This window comes from Bombyx mori, chromosome 4, assembly GCF_030269925.1.
Source record: "Bombyx mori chromosome 4, ASM3026992v2".
Lineage (NCBI taxonomy): Eukaryota > Metazoa > Arthropoda > Insecta > Lepidoptera > Bombycidae > Bombyx > Bombyx mori.
This window is the reverse complement of record NC_085110.1, coordinates 15001969-15022693: the sequence shown is the minus strand read 5'-3', so window position 1 is coordinate 15022693 and position 20725 is coordinate 15001969. Positions and strand designations below refer to the sequence as shown.

The following is a 20725-nucleotide window of genomic DNA, read 5'->3' as shown; positions in this document are numbered from 1 at the left end:
TGAATTTATAGACCGGAATGTATTTAATTGCATTATCGCTTTATCAAATCAACATTTGTATGCTAAAATTTAACATTTGAATTGTTCTGCTTATTCATAAATATCCACTTAACATGCATATAAAATTCAAAATTGCGAATTTGGAATATTCTCTAATGTCATTATTTAATTTAGATACTTTTATATAATTATGACGAAACGCGGCTATGTAGATGGAATATGACACTTAAAACTATAATATTATTGTGTATTGTCAGTGGAGGCTGTCCTTATAAATGAGGCCGTCAGCACAAAAGTGGCGTATCCTACATTTTTTCATATTCGTGGCTCTACTATATTGCAATTTATTTAAAACATAATATATTTTGATGCAAAACTGGCCTATCCTTAGTTTCGCCCATATATAACAGATAGATGGCTTTGTCAAAATTATTTTTGCGCGTTTTGTTTTTGCCTATGAGACAGTGTAATAGTAAATTCAGACCTCATTGTCTCCGTACTTACTATAGTAAGCTCAGGTAAGCTTAGGCCACTTTTTCGCTGACGGCCTCAAATATCTCATCAAAAATAGATGGTTGCTCCGTGTGGACTTCGAGGCCGCTGACAATTTTAAAATATACCTACTATTAATATTGTAAGTGAATTCCGTTGTGATATGTACCATCACAACACATTATTGCAACATTTGTAACTGTAACTATACTTGAGACCTTAGAACTTATATCTCAAGGTAGGTGGCGCATTTACGTCGTAGATGTCTATGGGCTCCAGTAACCACTTCACACCAGGTGGGCTGTGAACTCGGCCGGCCACCCATCTAGGCAATAATTTTTTTTTTTTTTTGCAGTGAACATAAATATTTAGGTAGAAATGACAACACATTAACTTTTTCATAATCGAATCGTAATATTGTTAATTCACTTTAAATTTTTCATTATGATATTTTACTTCATTTTATGTGTAAAGAAACATTTAATAGCATGGGATTTTATATTAAAATCATCTTAGTGTTGAGCAACATCCAATGTGCAATGCAATAATGCATGGAAACTAGTTTTTAGGAAGAAAAAACCCTTAAACCACCTAGAACTGAAAATTAATGTGAAATTAAAAACTAAATCATATTTAAATACATAACATGACCCACATAGCTATACCCGTTTCCTAGATGCATGTAACATTGATATGTAAATGTATACAAGAATTTTTCGTTTAAAATAATAGATTAGATAAATGTAAAAAACATGTTAAATTTATAGTGACCTCAGTTCTGGTAACTATAAATCATACAATCCAAACACGGATTTTAAAGTATTCCGTATATTATTAAGCTTAACTTAAACTATTATAATTATTATCATTCAAATGCATATAACTGTATTGAAACTGGTTGTGACGGATACACTGAATAGATTAAATGCTGTATTGATGTACTTGCTGGAGTCATGGTCCAGACGGCTGGCCGATCCTTCGGCTGGTCGTAGGACCGTCTAGGCGATTCGCCCGGTTCTTGTGAATTGGGTGAATCGGGACAGAGGATGCCTCACTTTCCGGCTCACGCAGGTGCTCACTGGGCATGATTGCTTCGGTGAGTTCCTGCACCGGATCGGAGCCGAACCGACGGCAGAGTGCCACCATTGTGGTTGCGACTTGGACACGGCGGAGCACACGCTCGTCGCCTGCCCCGCATGGGAGGGGTGGCGCCGTGTCCTTGTCGCAAAAATAGGAAACGACTTGTCGTTGCCGGGTGTTGTGGCATCGATGCTCGGTGACGACGAGTCGTGGAAGGCGATGCTCGACTTCTGCGAGTGCACCATCTCGCAGAAGGAGGCGGCGGGGCGCGTGAGAGACGCGCAGGCCCGCCGCCGTCGAGCGGGGGCCAGGGAGGCGGATTTCACCCAAGCCCTGGCCCTCTAAGTGTTTCGGGTCTCCCTCACATGTCGGCCTAGGGACCGGCGAAGGAGACCTAAGAAGACGACGTGCAAGCTGCTCTGTACGCGTTTTATGCAAGAGCATCCGGGTGATGGAAGGCCGGCTATCCTCAACCCACGCTGGTTCTGACCCAGCGGGGTTATCCGTAGGATAGACCATTCTAGCCGGCGCCATCTAGGCGGGCTTCGGACAGCCTGCCGACCGAGAGGGCTGGTGGTCGTGGCGCCGACGACTGCCAGTCCGGCGTCCCGAGGGGGAGGGTGATGGGAGAGATGTGCTCCGCACTAAACGCTTCACTTTCCCCCTTTTGCCTTTTCATGAGCTCTGTCTCATGCGAGGTTTGGATGCTGGTTGTTGAGCGACAGGAGGTTTTAGTCGGTTCGACTCCGACATGCCCCGCCCTCCATCCCCAGTGAAGGGCGAAAGTCCGGCGATTTCCTCCTGACAAAAAAAAAAGCATCCTTCCAACTGGCGGTAGGACCTCTTGTGAGTCCGCACGGGTAGATACCACCACCCTGCCTATTTCTGCCGTGAAGCAGTAATGCGTTTCGATTTGAAGGGCAAGGCAGCCGTTGTAACTATACTGAGACCTTACAACTTAAAGTAGATGGCGCATTGGCGTTGTAGGTGTCTATGGGCTTCAGTAACTACTTAACACCAAATGGGCTGTGAGCCCGTCCACCCAAAAAAAAACTTGGAGGGGAGAAAAATTGTAGGTTGAATATGATATTAAAAGCTATCACTGATTCCATAATATACATTTGGATTGTGGTATGTAAAATTTAAGTATACGGGTTCTCGTTCATGTTTTGGCATGGTGGATGCATCGCAGTCGTTCAGATTACGAAATTATTACTTAAATTATACTCTAAAACTACTTAATTTAGAGCTGTAAGTAACTATTTTTTCTTCCTACCCAAGCTGAGAGCCTTGAGAGGCTATTTCAGCGTAACCTTAAGTAGTAGGTGAGCTCACGGGGCCCAAGCCTGACGACGTTGCTAACACGAACCCTAGCAGGAGCCGTGCTTCGCAAAATCTACCACCGGATCGGAAACGCGACCCACTGAGAAGATCCCGCGAGAAACTCAGTGGGTTGTGGTGTCTGAGGGTTAATTTGCTCGACGAGCCCTTCGCCGCAAGCGACAGGTTCGACTAGAACGATGACCGGTGCTTGAGGTACCTAAAAGCACCGTTAGTGGATCGGGAGGATCCGAGATGACGTGTTTGGGGCGACGTCGACTGCTTTCCATTCTATCCGCAGGATCGGGAATCTGTAACTCTAAAAACTCATATATATTATACAATTTGGCTTCAACTTTATTGTGTGTTTTTTTTTGTTTGGTTTCCTGAACCATCGGCTAATCCCAAGTGCAAAGAGCATTGTAATACAGGAAACGAACAAAAACAAATATTGTTAATGAAAAAAAAATAAAAGTCACCATAATAAAAGAGGTTTTATTACAGGAACACGTTGGAAGGCGGATAATAAAAACGTACCGCGAGAACCCCTCAAACCAGTCCCTTGAATTTGGCAATGATGTCACTTTCAAAGAATTCGCCATGTTCCTGACGAACAAATCGGAGGAGTTGGCCGATGTCGTCAACAACGAACACTGGCAGCCGATCACCGATCTATGCCATCCGTGTCAAATAAAATACACATTAGTTGGTAAGTTTTTTTCCTAGATAATCTATACATATAAATAAAATTGGAGTGTCTGTTTCTAATATTGAAATAACCGCTTTTTACTACATGCATATGAATATATATATATAAGGTACGGTATACACCAAAATGACATTTTTTACAATTTTTGTCTGTCTGTCTGTTTGTTCCTAATTTCTGGAACGGCTGGACCGATTTTGACGAGACTTTCGCTGACAGGTAGCTGATGATATAAGGAGTAACTTAGGCTACTTTTTTTTAGAATAATTCGCCCCGCGGCGTCATCCGCGGTACGACAATAACCGCGAGTAGCATCGCGGGACTCGATAACAATAATAAAATTTAATATTTCCAAAGCGAAGCGAGGGCCGGTCGCTAGTTAATAATAAGTTCAAAAACACCCTTTTATGATAACGGTCCATTACGTGGCAAGGCAGATTTATTTTGCGAGCCTATGCCAACAATGCCGATGGTCAGAAATCTACTCGATACCTCTCCATGCCGATATTCATATCTTTAAAAAATGAAATTGCTGCTTCGAATTAAACACAAAACATTAAAGTCCGAACGTTTATCTGACCCGCCGCATCAATTAGTAGTACCGTTTTAGGCAGCTCTTCACGAAGCCACACACCGGGATATGTGAACGAGCAGTATCTAAGCAAACAACAAAATGCGTGATCAGTAATGTTTTTACCCACACGCGCCTTGATATCACCATATCTATGCGTGTTACTGTTGCAAACTATTCATGCGTTTCGATTTTTGAAGGGCCGGCTTAAAAGGTCGTTCGCTTGGAGCTTTTTGAACAGTGTTGTTGTCGCGGCCTCTACTGAATAGTAACGGCTTATGTTCAAGATGTTAGCGCATCGCACAATAAAAATATACCGAGACAAGCTGCTAGTTGATTTGTAGAATCAAGTGGGTGAGACGAAATAATTTTTTTTACACAATTGTTTTAATAGGAGTTGATTAAAAAGGAAGAGAGGCCGCCCCAGAACAACTTGGCGTAGCTCGGTGGAGCAGGAGCTAGGGGTCTTGGGCATGACGTGGGAGGAGCTAGAACAGACTGCCCAAGACCGATATAAACGGAAAAATTTGATTCGAGCCCTACACCCCAGCAGAGGGTAATAGGAAAGAATGATGAATGATGATGATTAAAAAGATTAGCGATTATGCAATGCCTAAGAGTGACTGATCAACCAATCACTCCATCTGACAAGTTTTTTTTTTTACATACGTCACAAATGGATTAACTGAATAAAAACCATTATAACGGTCCTGGCTAGAATGATACATGATATCAAATTAAAATAAACATAACAAATAAACCATCATTATATAGGACATAGGATTTTATTTCGTCTTGAACAGTAATTATTTTAAAATAGGCCACTGGCTACAGGATCTTCCTAGCCGGAATTCGGTGGTAGATTCTGCGAAGCACTGCTCTTGTTAGGGCTAGTTTTGGAAAACTCTCTCAGGTTGAGCCCGTGAGCTATCCGCTATATCTATCCGTCCGAGCGTATCTGGAATAACCCTTTGCGCTACCGGCGATTAGATAGCCAAAAAAATATATACTTAAAATTGTACCTACTGCAAATATTGGTTGCTTTAAAAATGTACTGAATTAAAATAAAATATTATCAGTAGCACTTCCCGTTACAGTGAGTAATACTAAAACGTTATCAAAATGTAACTATATATCGGTATTTCATTTAAACACCGATTACTAATTATAAACTAAATGGTTATATGCGAATGTATGGTGTATCTTGTTTCGTTGGGCTTTGAATTCGAGTTACGGATGTGAGTTTTGGTTTAGAATATCTAAACTACTATCACGACTACTATTACTATCACTTTACCTTGAAAGCTTAACGTCTTTAAATCCCTAAAAAGAACTTCATTTAATATAAATAAAGAACTGGGGACAAATCACGCACGGTCATATAGCCCCAATTTAGGATTCCCTGTGTTATAGGTACCAGATACTGAAAAAACGTACTTTTAATACGTTTAAATAAATACATGTATAGATAATAAATACCCAGACAAAAAGCAAATAAGCTTTTTGATAACACAATGTTTGCCCGATGTGGGAATCGAACCCAGGACCCTTGGCACGACAGTCAGGAGCGCTAACTACTGTACCATCGAGTCGGTCAGTCGTAACGTTATTTAAGTTTGTGCGCGTTTACGACAACAATCGATAAATGGCAGTGCTTTTACTCGCCGTACCCGTCGCTTGCGACGAAGGTCTCGGCGAGTAAATTCACCTATAAGCCCACTGAGTTTCTCGCCGAATCTCCTTAGTGGGTCGCGTTTCCGATACGATGGTAGGTTCTGCGAAGCACTACTGTTACGGCCAGTGTTAGCAACACCTCCGGTTTGAGTCCCGAGTGCTCACTTACACGTTAGGGTAAAGCTGATATAGCCTCTCAAGGCTATCATCAGCATAGGTAGAAAAAAAGGCAAATGGCTTTATTAGTCTTCTGAACAGAGCTACCGTTAAGTTCAAAAATGCATTCCGAAACGACCACTACGCGTGTGAAGTCACCGACATAGCTTGTAACAAAATATTACTTATTTATTAAAAATGTATAAAAAAAACAGGATATACGCCTTATCATATTTCTTGGAACTGGCATTTAGGGAATTACAGCGCGCAGATCGCAAAAGTGCCCAAATTTTAAAAAGCTCTTTCGACTTATAGTTAAATTGATAATCGTTGAAATTTCGCTAATCTCCCGCATAATTAAAAAAAATCACCATACCGTAGATTAGAGGGAATCCGGACCTTTGCTTTTCTTAAAGTAATACCAATAAAATTGAGATTAAAATGGTACCGGAGGCTTAAATTTTTATATATGACAAGCTGACCCGGCAGACTTCGTAGTGCCTTAATCGATAAATAAAAGACCTAAACTTTGTATAAAATAAACTTAAAACAAACAAAAGGAACCCGTCCGTCGCGTTTTCATATTTATCTACTTTTTAAACGTTCTCTGGACTTCCACAAATAATTCAAGACCAAAATTAGCCAAATCGACATCCCAGATTTGTCGCTATTCTAACTCGTCTCTGTATTTAAGACGCTCATAATGTTTTTTATAGTTACATGATCTATTTAAGTAATGGAGTTTTTCAACGTTATTCATACGTTGAACTTCATGACGTCTGTTTGTCCCGAAAATTTGCTAATTTACTGACTGACGACAATACTTTCAATATATTGGAATGTCATAAGTTCATAAATCAATATAGACCTATGTTCGTATCTTATTAACATCAAACTCAACTTTGGAAATATCAAACTCAACTTTGGAAATATCAAATTCAATTTTGTAAATATCAAATTCAATGTTTATTCCAAGATCAGAATTTTTTTATTATTCTTTTAAAATTAACAAAACTAAAAACAAAAAAAGAAGAAAACTTAAAACATGTCAATTAAATATCATGTATTTTTATTGAGTTTGATATTTACAAAATTTAATTTCATATTTTTTATTTATTTATTGCGTATATGAGTGGACGAGCTCACAGCCCACCTGGTGTTAAGTGGTTACCGGAGCCCATAGACATCTATAACGTAAATGCCGCCACCCACCTTGAGATATGGGTGATATGAGTTCTAAGGTCTCAGTATAGTTACAACGGCTGCCCCACCCATCAAACCGAAACGCATTACTGCTTCACGGCAGACATAGGCAGGGTGGTGGTGCCTACCCGTGCGGACTCACAAGATTTTGCGGGTTTGGTTTTTATTACACGATATTATTCCTTCACCGTGGAAGTAAATTGTGAAGGATAAGTACGTATTTCATTAGAAACATCGGTACCCGCGCCGGGCGCCGGCGGGATTCGAACAAAAGTGCATTGCAAGATACAAATGCATGGGACGTCTTATCCATTAGGCCACGACGACTTTAAAAATTGAATCTGAAATTAAAAACCTGTTTATTTAACCGAGCAGCGTCCGTGTGAGAATTTCGGTTGGCTAACTTGCAGGACGCTCTGCGCGTCAACAAACTAACAAAAAGCGGCATTATTGCGAATTTAAAACTAGTTTTTTTTTTTGTTCTTTCTTTAGGACTAATGTAACATGATAGACGATTTTGAGCTTCGGCGAATTTTTACTGGCTTCCCCGCCCTTCAAACCGAAACGCATTACTGCTTCACGACAGAAATTGGCGGGGCGGTGGTACCTACCCGTGCGGACTCACAAGAGGTCCTACCACCAGTAAAAACTGAAAAGATCCGGCGAGAAACTCGGTGGGTTGTGTTTATGGGTTAGTATGTTTCATAAGCGCTTTCCTGTACACCAATGTGTGCAGTAAAAAGAGCACCAAAATATAACCTATCAGTTTCTGAAATGACGTAAGAATGCTTAAATAAGTATGCCAATAACCTGATTGATATAATAATATAATTATAGAGGTGTGCTGTGACGTAATTTAGAAGATCGCGCGTTGCGCTCAACCTATGGCGCGATTCAACCTGCTCGACCAATCACGTCAGCGCATAGCTTTGCTGTTGTCTTTGAAATATGATTTTTTACTGACAAATCATTATTTTTAAAGTTATAGAAACAAAATTTGTATATGCATAAATTTTGTGAGCGTTTTGCATGTCTCTCAAATTTATCATTCTATAGAAATAATTATAAGTAAATTCTGACATTCTGGACATACATCTGAAATGATATACATAAATGAATACCACGCGTCCATTACGTATCAAAACCACTCCACGCTTTGTGACTACAAAAATTTCTGTTTGCTCTCAACAACACAGAAGTCTGCGATCGTAATCATAATCATAGTGGTATATTTTGAATCTTTCATTTTAAAAGCCATGGCCTCTTCAATGGTGAATTTAAAACTACAAGCGGACAAAAATTAGCTGTCGTTTCTTTTCAGTGGACACTTGTTCTGGCTGTCCTAGTCAAAAAAGCCACGCCAATTCTTTGCCTGGCACGTAATTTCAGATATAATGAGTAGTCCTACGAGAGATTGCGATGCTTTTGCAAATCACTTCAGCAATTATCAAGAAGGAGCGATTCTCCGTCCTTTATCAATAGCAAATCATTTATCAAAATACATCAGGACAAATGAAAAAACTATGGTGCGTTTGCTTTAGTATGTTCTTTAGCATTATCAAATCGCTGGAGTCACTCGTAGAGCCCCAAAGTGTATCCTAAGCCAAAATTACAAATTTTTGTAATCGAAAACCTTGTAAATGAAAATGCAAGTACGTATATTAAAAAAAAGAAACATTAATTCTTGGAATCATTAGGAAAATGAAAGATTATTTCGAAAACAAAATAATAGTTTTAGGAATGAATTCAGAATAAATGTTACGTAAATTATTTCGTTAACAACGTAATAACTAAATAAACTGAGAAATTATAATTTTTAAATAACCCCTGGTTGTGCGTTTTGAAGCCAAATCGTATGTGTATATTTCCAACGTTGATTTCTTTTTAATTTCGCATTAAATCATCGCAATCATAGTTTAAAATGCAGCCCAATCACATAGTTTTTACTGTAGTGTATGGTATGGTTATACGGTTTACTAATTGGGTCGTGAATTTAAAAAAACCAAATTATTTATTTCTTACTAGCGACCCGCCATCGCTTCGCTTCGAAAACTGTAATTTATTATTGAATTCTTCACTATTTAATGGACGTTATTATAACTAGTCAGGTCATAAGTATTGTCACACAGTAAAAACTTTTCTTTTAGAATGCTGGCCACAAAAAAGTTTATTGAATTCGAATTTCGAATTGTTCATGAAAATAAAAATGTATACTTTTAGAATTTTACTCATTTTTAAATATGGAGTGGACGCTTAAAGAAGACCGTGTTGCAGTTATTGCGTTGCATCGTTGCGGTTACGCGCCAATTCAAATTTTCAACATACTGAAAAATTTGAATATAACCAAAAGATTCGTTTATCGTACCATCAAACGATACAATGAAGGCTCTAGTGTAGATGACAGGTCAAGAAGTGGTCGCCCTCGGTCTGTTAGGACTCCAGCAGTGATAAAAGCTGTGAAGGCGCGAATTCAAAGAAATCCCAAACGTAAGCAGAAACTGTTGGCCCTTCAGATGGGGTTAAGCAGAACCACGGTGAAAAGGGTGTTAAATGAAGACTTAGGGCTTCGGGCATATCGAAGAAAAACAGGACATCGTTTGAATGCTCGTCTAATGGACCTGAGACTGAGGAGATGCCGCGCTTTGTTGAAGCGGTACGCGGGAAAAAAATATCGGGAAATTCTTTTTTCGGATGAAAAATTTTTTACGGTAGAAGAGAGCTACAACAAACAAAATGATAAGGTGTACGCACACAGTAGTGAAGAAGCGCGCAACCGTATTCCGCGTGTCCAACGAGGTCATTTTCCATCTTCGCTCATGGTATGGTTGGGAGTTTCTTATTGGGGCTTAACAGAGGTACATTTTTGTGAGAAAGGTATAAAAACGAATGCAGTTGTGTATCAAAATACAGTCCTGACGAACCTTGTGGAACCTGTTTCTCATACCATGTTCAATAACAGGCACTGGGTATTCCAACAAGATTCGGCGCCAGCTCATAGAGCGAAGAGCACACAAGACTGGCTGGCGGCGCGTGAAATCGACTTCATCCGGCACGAAGACTGGCCCTCCTCCAGTCCAGATTTGAATCCGTTAGATTACAAGATATGGCAACACTTGGAGGAAAAGGCGTGCTCAAAGCCTCATACCAATTTGGAGTCACTCAAGACATCCTTGATTAAGGCAGCCGCCGATATTGACATGGACCTCCTTCGTGCTGCGATAGACGACTGGCCGCGCAGATTGAAGGCCTGTATTCAAAATCACGGAGGTCATTTTGAATAAACTTTAGTGTCATAAGAATCTATGTTTTGTTAAGTTCATTTTGGTATATGAATGGTTACATAATGAATAAACTTGTTTAAATTATTTTACATTAAACATGTGACAGAATTTATGACCTGACTAGGTACATATAAACCCTCCTCTTCAACCACTCTATCTATTAAAAAAAACCGCATCAAAATCCGTAGTTTTAAAGATTTAAGCATACATAAGGATATAGGGACAAAGAAAGCGACTTTGTTTTATACTATGTAATAGTGAAGTACGGATTGAACAATACCTTCCATTAAAAATGTTAATGCTACTGAAGAAATTCTTTTATAGTTTCCACGAAAATTGGCATTTCTTCACAGCCCCACACACATTGAAAGCAAGGTCTTCTTGATTTAAAACAAACCCGACTTATTCAGACACGAATGGTTAAGAAATTTTTAGTGCCATGTGAATAATAAAAAAATACATGTCACACACTTTAGAAATAGCGGTTATTCCCAACACTAATAAGATTAATAACCTTCAACTTGTAACTAATACGCAATAGGTGGTTAGTTGTTTGTTATGAGCGCAAGTCGTCTCTCCTTGTGTACCATGCTTAAATTAGACAAAGTTGTGAAAAATTTCCATTCATTAAAAATAATAAAAAACATTCATCGCCCAAGAGAATTCAACATTAGTGAGTTTCTTTCTGACTACGCTTAGGGCTAAGTATCAAATTCGGATAGGTAATCGCGATTTTGAAATTGGAAACACGATAATTTGATGATCACCGCCGATTCTTGGCAGTTTTATTTTTATAACTTTTTAAGGTCTGCCGACCTTGATGCTAAGTGGTTACGGTCACTCATCGACATCAGCAATACCACGGAACAAACCAAAAACTTTTGAAATATTATTCACTCACACGTGGAATATTATCAATTGAAACCATATCATCTATAATGAATTTTAAAATACATTGATACTGAAAAATATCGTTCATAAGTAAATTACATGTGTATATATTTGATGATAGTAAGTATGAATATTTTGTATGTGTATGTGGTGTGTGATAAAATCAAAAATCAAAATCATTAAATTTTTATTCAACATAAATGAAAGTACATACTTGTTGAACGTCAAAAGAACTACCGCCCGTTCGTTTAGACATTAGATGAGCCCTAAGATTTCTGATTTCCGAACGTTTAATATTATCATTATCAAACTGTGTATATTTATTGAAAACCCTATTAATTATACAATTTTCTTTATATTAAAATACAAATTTTAAAAATATTATTGTTTTTATTATTATATATTATTAAGATGTCGTAGGCGCGATTTCGCCCTTTTAAGATTGCAGTTTTTAAGTTATCCAAATATGTATATTCGTATTCACTAAAATTTAAGTGCTGATTTCACAAAAACTAAGAACAGTCAATATTTACCAAAGAGATAATGAAAGCGAATTTTTTTTTATTTGTTGCCACGATAACGATAATATCGCCGACGATATCGGACCCTGCTATGTTTGAGCGACCTCTGACACTTTTTTACCGACCGCTAGTTTATCGGTGACGATGTATTGTTGCCGTTTCTCTTTTGTATCGTTCTTAGACTATAAAATGTGACCTTCAGTTGCATTTTGTATTATAGGTAAACATAAGTTCTATTCGAGGTATAAAGAAAATAATTATTCGGGTATACATTTCTTATTATGATTTTTAAGCTATTGCATAGCTTCTATCGCGGGCCTTCAGCGAGCGCGGCGACTTAATCAAGAAATTCCGTAACGAAAATAACCTTACACCCCCACTACGCCTACTATGTAGCTCGCGTTCAACACATTCACACGCTGAGCTTGTGTAGTGTTTGTGAATAAGCGCGCGGCGTGACGTCCTACTGCCGCATGCACATCATGAAAAGTCTGCCTATCTCTCCCTCGCGCGGTCTAGGTTATGAGTGTGAAGGGGACAGTTAATGTTTTGCTTTTTGTTAATGTTTATAAATATAGCGTGTTCTTATTTTATTGTTTTAATATTAAATTATTATTGTCATAAGTTGATAAAAAATGCTATGCAATAGCTTTAACGCGGCAGTCTCCGAGTGCCACGCGTGTTTTTTTATTGATAAAAAAAACTACTTTATAAAGTTATCAACTTTATTTTATTCACAATGTTTTATAAAACATATATAATAAAAAAAAAAAAATTTTTGTACGCTATTACAAAATTAAGTCGTACACTGTGTGCATCACTAATAAAAATCTTACGTTACGGACGTTGTTTCCGGTTAGGATACCCCTCCTCGTAGTTCCTTAAGGAACTTCGTTCCAAAAAAATTATAGCATTCATATTTGCAGCAGTAGTTTGGGAATGTTGAATTCAGAATAACAACAATCTCGTGAAACTATATAGGCAATAATTATGTTTGCATTACAAAGTTTCATAACTCCAGGAATCGTTTGAATAAACAAAATATCAAGTTGTTTGTGGTTGTGAAGTTCCTGGAATCTATCTAAAAACAGAATTTATTCTAAAACACGGGTATATCGCGTTAATCACTATCGATTCGCAGAACGCACTGCTGAAACGGTATTCGGATTGATGGGATGTGTTTTTTTTTTTTTTTTTTCGTCGACGGAATCCTTAATTGGATGGCCTTGAAAGACTGTTTTGAAATATGCAAGAATAGCTCGATTCCAATGACTTTTAATATTTCGAAATATGAAATGAATCACAAAAAAAATTACCTACACAGTATTTTTTTATTCAACTGTAATTGAGAGTTTGGCTTCGTTTGCCTAAGTGCGTTGTAGCATTCGCGTGTTGTGCTTAAATTCCGCTTAACACTGTTTGCTACGTTGGTAGTAATCTATACATAAAAATAAAATTAGAGTGTCTGTTTGTAGTATTGAAATAACCGCTTTTTACTACATGCATATGAATATATATACGGTACGTACACCAAAATAACATTTTTTACAATTTTTGTCTACCTGTCTGTCTGTTTGTTCCGGCTAATCTCTGGAACGGCTGGACCGATTTTGATGAGACTTTCACTAATAGGTAGCTGATAATATAAGGAGTAACTTAGGCTACTTTTTTAGACTAGCTTCGCCCCGCAGCTTCACTCGCGATACGATAATAACCACGGGTAGCAGCAACGCGGGACTCAGCTATCAATAATAAAATTTAATGTTTCCGAAGCGAAGCGAGGGCGGGTCGCTAGTATAAAATAAAATGTATAAATGAAATACGACGATGCACTACCGTCGTGTTTTTCATGTCTTGTTGCCATCAACACAAAAAAAAATATGCAAACGTTATGTTCGGACATGAACAAACAATATGAGTACTTTAAAATCATCAGCCCATCGGATTCGCGCCATTTTAAAATTAAGTTTACATACGAGTTTGCTTGGACATTTATAAGTATTTGGTATTGCGGGAACATTTGCTTCGCAGTCAAGAGACTTTCACACATTCCTCAACTTAACAATGTTTCTGAATTATTCTTGTTCGTGTAATGAATATGCACGCAATATTTAACAGCATAGAACTTTCCTTTACTTTTTAATTAATAAAGTATCGCGATAGTCTTATAGACATAACAAAATAAACTCGATCATATTTTAAAGTTATATAGAATGTTTATATCATTATCTTAATTGGAGACCTTGCAATCGTGTTATTCTGTTTCGTATTCAGTAAAAAATTATAATTGCAGATGAAGCAATCAATTCGTTATCGAATTTGAACCTAAAGATGAAATATTAAATTTAAAAACTACGGCTACCAAACGCTTTATATACAAGATTTTAGAAGAGAAATAAGCAGGATAATGGTGATTATTCGTGAGGCCTTGAAGTTACCTCCAGTAATATTGCAAACTTATTAATTTTGCGATTTATGAATTTGATTCCACAATACTTATTCAACGTGGAAGTCGTTCGTGAATACGTCTAATTACAATTTGCGTAATTACTGGTGGTAGGACCTCCTGCGAGTCCGCACGGGTAGGTACCACCACCCTGCCTATTTCTGTCGTGAAGCAGTAATGCGTTTCGGTTTGAAAGGCGGGGCAGCCGTTGTAACTATACTGAGACCTTAGAACTTATATCTCAAGATGGGTGGTGCATTTACATTGTAGATGTCTTTGAGCTCCAGTAACCACTAAAAACCAGGTGGGCTGTGAGCTCTTTCACCCATTTAAGAAATAAAAAAAACGTGTTTTCCACTGTGTACGTATCACCGATAAATTGAAAAGGATTATATGAAATTAGCATTTGTAGTTTGTAGCTCGTCCATCCAACTAAGCAATAAAAAAAAACCGTCTAAAGTATGTATTTCTCTAGAAAATTGGTGCCTTTCTGCGGGATTCGAACATCGGCACAGTCGCATCATTCGACACGAACGCACCATGCGTTTAGGCCACGACGACAACCACAGCTAGTATAACGTTTAAAACACTAAATGAACACTCACTACCTACACAGCGTTTGCTACTTTAGGAACTTGCACGCTAATTACCTTCGTGAACTTTGTGTATTTGGAATGCACATGACGCGATGACGAGTTCGTATAATCAAATACTGGTGGTAGGACCTCTTGTGAGTCCGCACGGGTAGGTACCACCGCCCCGCCTATTTCTGCCGTGAAGCAGTAATGCGTTTCGGTTCGAAGGGTGGGGTAGCCGTTGTAACTATATTGAGACCTTAGAACTTATATCTCGAGGTGGATGGCGCATTTACGTTGTTGATGTCTATGGGCTCCAGTAACCACTTAACATCAGGTGGGCCGTGAGCTCGTCCATCCATCTAAGCAATAAAAAAATAAAAAAAATAACATGGCGATATTACGCAAAAACCAATTAAATTAGTTACACCGTAATGCGGCGATCGTCTCGGGTCATAAATATTCATTCCTTTTATGTTGCCGGTGTAATAAATACAGCTGTTGATTCTTAGACTGTGTCTGTAGGTACGAGTGTCACTAAAGAAACTGGAATATATTATGACTGGTTAATGTGCTCTTTGATCGGAGGAGTTTCATTGTATTCCATTAAGCGCACAGAAATAACCTGCCAATATTAATAATGTTGGTCCCTGGCTTATATAATAATATTCTCTCTCTCATTCTGTATATATTTGTGTGAATTCTGTTCTGATTCGGGACGAATATAAAGAAATATAGTGGGATGCGAATCTCGCATTGTTTTTAGGTAACAGTGGCTTCCAGTGACTTTCAACCGAACCATACTCACCCGTCATGGTACAACTCATCAATGTACAAGTACAATGTACTTAGTTTGCTCTGAATATGTAATCTGGAAATTATTATTTGGTAATTCAAATAATTTTATTAATGTCATGTATGTATCAATGTCATCATTTCAATGTTCAATCCCATTCGGTTCGCTGATACAGAGCATATCTGCGGCACCTCTAGATCTCTTGGTAATCGTCTCTGGTAATGCTGTTAAAAATTTGCGCAGTTACTGATAGCAGGGCGTATTATGAGATCGTATGAGTAGCTATGACCGTTCTGCGTTGGTCCAGTCTTCTCCTTTCTTTCATGCCTTCGGTAATGGATAACCGTCATATGATAAAATTGAATCTCCTACGTACTATTTGAACGTGGGTGGCGGCATTCACGTGGTGAACTTATGAACCTATGAAATACGGAAACCACTTTTCCCCCTACCTATTTGTTAGTAGCTATAAATAGGACGTGGACGACAAGGTGAGCTCACGGCTCAACTTGAGAGAATTTGCTAACACTAGCCTTAGCAAGAGCAGTGCTTCGTAGAATCAACAATCGGATCGAAATCGCGACCCTACTGAGAAGATCTTAACCACAATACCCAATTGAACCATGAGCCCCATTGCCTATGTATAGTTTAAAAAAAACTCCTCACAATTGGGGACCATTGCTGTGACGTTTTCTGCTCGAATCTTTATGAATACGACACACATAAAATAATTTTTAATTTCAATAAATTTAAATGTAGCCGTTGTTGTTCGACCACACTTGTCCTAACACTTGGTCAAACATACATTGCAGTAATACGAGAATGGAAATAAATTATTAAAATCGACACGTCATAAATTAAACAAGTAAAGATTATATTTATTGTCAAAAAATATATTTTGGAATACTTTATCTATGAAATGATGTAGTGAATCAATCTTATCATCCTGGCTAAGGCAGCTGGTGCACAGAATGATATGATTACGTCAGAGGAGCTTTCTTCTTCCTAGTCGGATACTTTTGGCTGAGTAGTCGTGGCTATCGATGGACAGGGTTAGGTCTCGTCGTTGCCACTCGCTATTTTTTTTTTATTGCTTATATGAGTGGACGAGCTCACAGCCCACCTGGTGCTAAGTGGTTACTAGAGCCCATAGACATCTACAACGTAAATGCGCCACTCACCTTGAGATATAAGTTCTAAGGTCTCAAGTATAGTTACAACAGCTGCTCCACCCTCCAAACCGAAACGCATTACTGCTTCGCGGCATAAATAGGCAAGGAGGTGGTACCTACCCGCGCGGACTCACAAGAGGTCCTACCACCAGTAATAAGGCAGCCGTACGTCGAGCGATGTGCCTCCATTAGAGGTAACTGTTGGCATTGCGAGCACAATGTACATTGTACAAACAGGTAACAGGAGTCTATGGACACTAGAACGTTAAAACTCAGCGACTATTGAAATTGTCAAGACTTGTCAAGCGTCGTTTGAAAAAGAAGATTTTCACTGTACCATACACATTCTCCCGGTGGCCCCTAGTACGAAATATGTTAGTCTAATTGACGGCTTTCATTACAGATCATAAAAATAACTAGCACAAGAGTCAAGGTTTGAAAGCAAATTCATTCATATTGATTCATAGCGCGTGTCTCCTGAGAGCACACAAGCATTGAATTAATTGAAACAATAGAACACAATCTCAAATGAAAAGAGAAGGCCGTTTCGTTAAAATTACGCAATTTTATAAACATCCTACATTTTTAAGTAGCAGACTTAGGTTCAGTCCCGTCCTTAGGGATCCCTCAGAGACAACAACTCTTGCATTAAACGCCTTCAGCTCCAACACTAGGAGCAGGCTTAGGGACTCTGGTACCTGTACTCATCGAACTCGGTAAAGAGTTAATCGTGCAAACCTAATCCATAAATCAGACAGTTGAGTTTCTGGCCTGATCTTCTTAGTGGGTCGCGATTCCAATCTGGTAGTAGATGCATTCGGGAAGCAGCTGCCGTTAAGCTGTTAGGTCTCCTATTAGCAAACCCCACCCCTCCTGAGCCATTGCTCGCCCACCTGTCCCGGCGAAACTGGAAAAGCCTTCGGGCCACCGTAATGTTTTCTTCCTAAAAAAGTGGACGTCTGCAGCTGATTTGATAATGGTGACAGTAATAATTGAATAGGTTATAAAGCATTCCATTAACCATGATTTTGGTCGGAATTCGATCAATGGACCTAGTAGGTAACTTTAATTGTCCCTTTAATTGCTTTATTATGAAAAGTCATACATTCGAGTATTATATTATCAAAGAGGGAGTACCGAACATAAATTTCAAATGTTAGCCAAATGTTTAGCCATGACGACTTTCGCATTCATTTTCCCTACAGGAGGTCAAAGACCTTAAATACCACGTTAACAAAAAAACTAAAAAAAAATATTTGGTCAGCGAATAATTGCAACGTAGAAAAAAAAACTGGGCCGTGTCCATGCGAACGTAAGCCTAATTTGAAAAACTGCATTACGTTATTTAAAAAAAACACGTGCAGATCATTATCAGCTTAACATGTTGACTGCCATGTAGGTCATTTGGTGCCCTACGTAGCGCACTGAAGTAATTACATATTATGTCGATTTCTGTTATTGAGCGCCTGGATTGCCTAACTTTACCTTCTTTCGTTTTTAATGTGTTTACGACTTTTAGGCCGAGAAATAGATTTATTCTCAGTAACTTCAGACTTTTCTAGAGTCTACTAAACATTCCGGCGCCTTAGTAAGAAGAACGAAGACAGAAATCGATATAATTACTTCAAGTCCTAGAAGTCGTCGTGGCCTTAAGGATAAGACGTCCGATGCATTCATGTTGAGCGATGCAACGGTGTTCGAATCTCAAGCGGGTACCAATTTTTCTAATGAAATACGCACTCAACAAATTTTCACGATTGACTTCCACGGTGAAGGAATAACATCGTGTAATAAAAATCAAACCCGCAAAATTATAATTTGCATAATTACTGGTGGTAGGACCTCTTGTGAGTCCGCGCGGGTAGGTACCACCACCCTGGCTATTTCTGCTGTGAAGCACTAATGCGTTTCGGTTTGAAGGGTGGGGTAGCCGTTGTGACTATACTGAGACCTTAGAACTTATATCTCAAGGTCGGTGGCGCATTTTACGTTGTAGATGTCTATGGGCTCCAGTAACCACTTAACACCAGGTGGACTGTGAGCTTGTCCACACATCTAAGAAAAAATAAAATAAAATAAAATAAAAAAATAGGGGTATATTCTTGGGGATTTTTTAACATCCGCATTGGCTAAAGGATGTTTGCTATTTACAGCATTTGAGAAAGTCAAGAACTTGAGCATCTAAGTCAAGGAAAATATATTTTGTACCTACAATGTAACATAGTAGGTACATCGGATAAAATAACCTCGGCGGCCTCCAATAAAATAACACATCGTCGAGTTGACGGTACGGTTTTTTTTTTGCAACATTCTGATGGCCCGTTGTTTTTGCGCTCTCGAATCCGCGTTCGAACTTACGTCACGTCTTCGTAGACAGACAGCCGGTATTACTTACGATACACGAGCTCCTACTGCAATTAGTGGCTTGTGAAGATTGGTGTAAGGGTAACGAGACTTGAGTTTGTATCGAGAATTTAATTCAAAGCCATTCAAGTCTTGTCGAGCTATGACATGTCCTGGCATTGCTGACGTCTATGACCGACGGTAACCATACACCATCAGATGGGCCAGAAAAATGACAAGAGAACTATTCCAATTTACAGTATGGTTTCTCAAATATTTTTATGTTCATACCGTGCACGCAATACAGACGTAAATTTTTTGTACCATACGTCACGTTAAACAGTGGTCGACTATAATATAACATTAATAACACAGCTCATAAGCATACAATTATTTATTTTTAGAATTCATTACGACCTTCCATATTTCGTAACGCGAATCAAGTTGAGAAATAGTCAGTTGCTTTGCGAAAAGTATCCATAGTCATGTACAGACAGACCTCCGAAGTACTGTAATTTAAAGAAATAAACTGGATTGTCAAACAGCAATATAAAATATGGCTCTTATACGTAGTAGTATTAAATTAATAAAATGATTATCAAAGAAAAGAGTTGGGCGTGTCGAGGGTTCTGTTAATTGGGACAACTGTGGCGAATACATTCAATACTTGAACTCATCACGAATTGCTTCAAGAAAATATATCTAAGTGGTGACGGTGGAATTTGCGGCTGACGACCCAGTTACTCAGATTACCGAAGCATTTAGACAAATAATACTCGTAATTGCATACGCTGCAAACCTGACCGCATCTTTGTCGATGTCGGAGAAACAGACACGACAAGCAAAATCCACAAATCGTCTACAAATCTAATAACTTATTTCTAATTCTTCCTTCGTTCAGTAGTAGCTTCGAAGGCTCGATTTTAAATTAGTGTGTCCAATATAATGTATTTATTCTCTCTTTCTAAATTATTCCTTCACATAGACAGTAATCTGATAGTAGCAGTTGCGAATATTTTAATATATTTTTGAACGGTTTTTGACGATTGTTATCGTCATTGCCCTAGAGAACTGATTTAAAAATACCATTAGCGACTGTTCCTCGGGATAAAAATTAACATATTCGTCAAAGAAGCTTCGAGGTTAACTTCTTAGAATACTTAGATACGCTTTAGTATCCCGATTACCCATTTACCCATGTTACCCATGTTATATTACCCATGTTACCCTAATGTATATATTACCCTAATGTTATATATATTTAGAAAAAATAGGCGCTTTTTACAACAAGTCCATTCCAAGATCCATTGAATGTGACTTTGTTGAACAGTTTGTACGTGGCACATGTAATTGTATCTATTCTTAACTGTGACCTATTTCTGTTAATTGTGGTTTCGCCAAATAAATTGAACCTTGGCCAATAATTACTAGAGTTGAGAGTCGCAACGTCTCTGTTATGCGCAATCTCTCTAGATATAACAAAAAAAGTTTTGTAGGC

The 20725-nt window shown here is 38.4% G+C and overlaps 1 protein-coding gene across 1 annotated transcript in view; it reads left to right on the top strand.

Annotated features, from left to right (window-relative positions):
* Nucleotides 1-20725, top strand: part of LOC101736901 (carbohydrate sulfotransferase 11) — a 40482-nt gene that overhangs the window by 11450 nt on the left and 8307 nt on the right. Inside the window, exon 3 of the mRNA XM_004930980.5 lies at nucleotides 3397-3601. Within this exon, the coding sequence (XP_004931037.1) occupies nucleotides 3397-3601 (205 nt within the window). The remainder of the gene's footprint in view (nucleotides 1-3396; nucleotides 3602-20725) is intronic.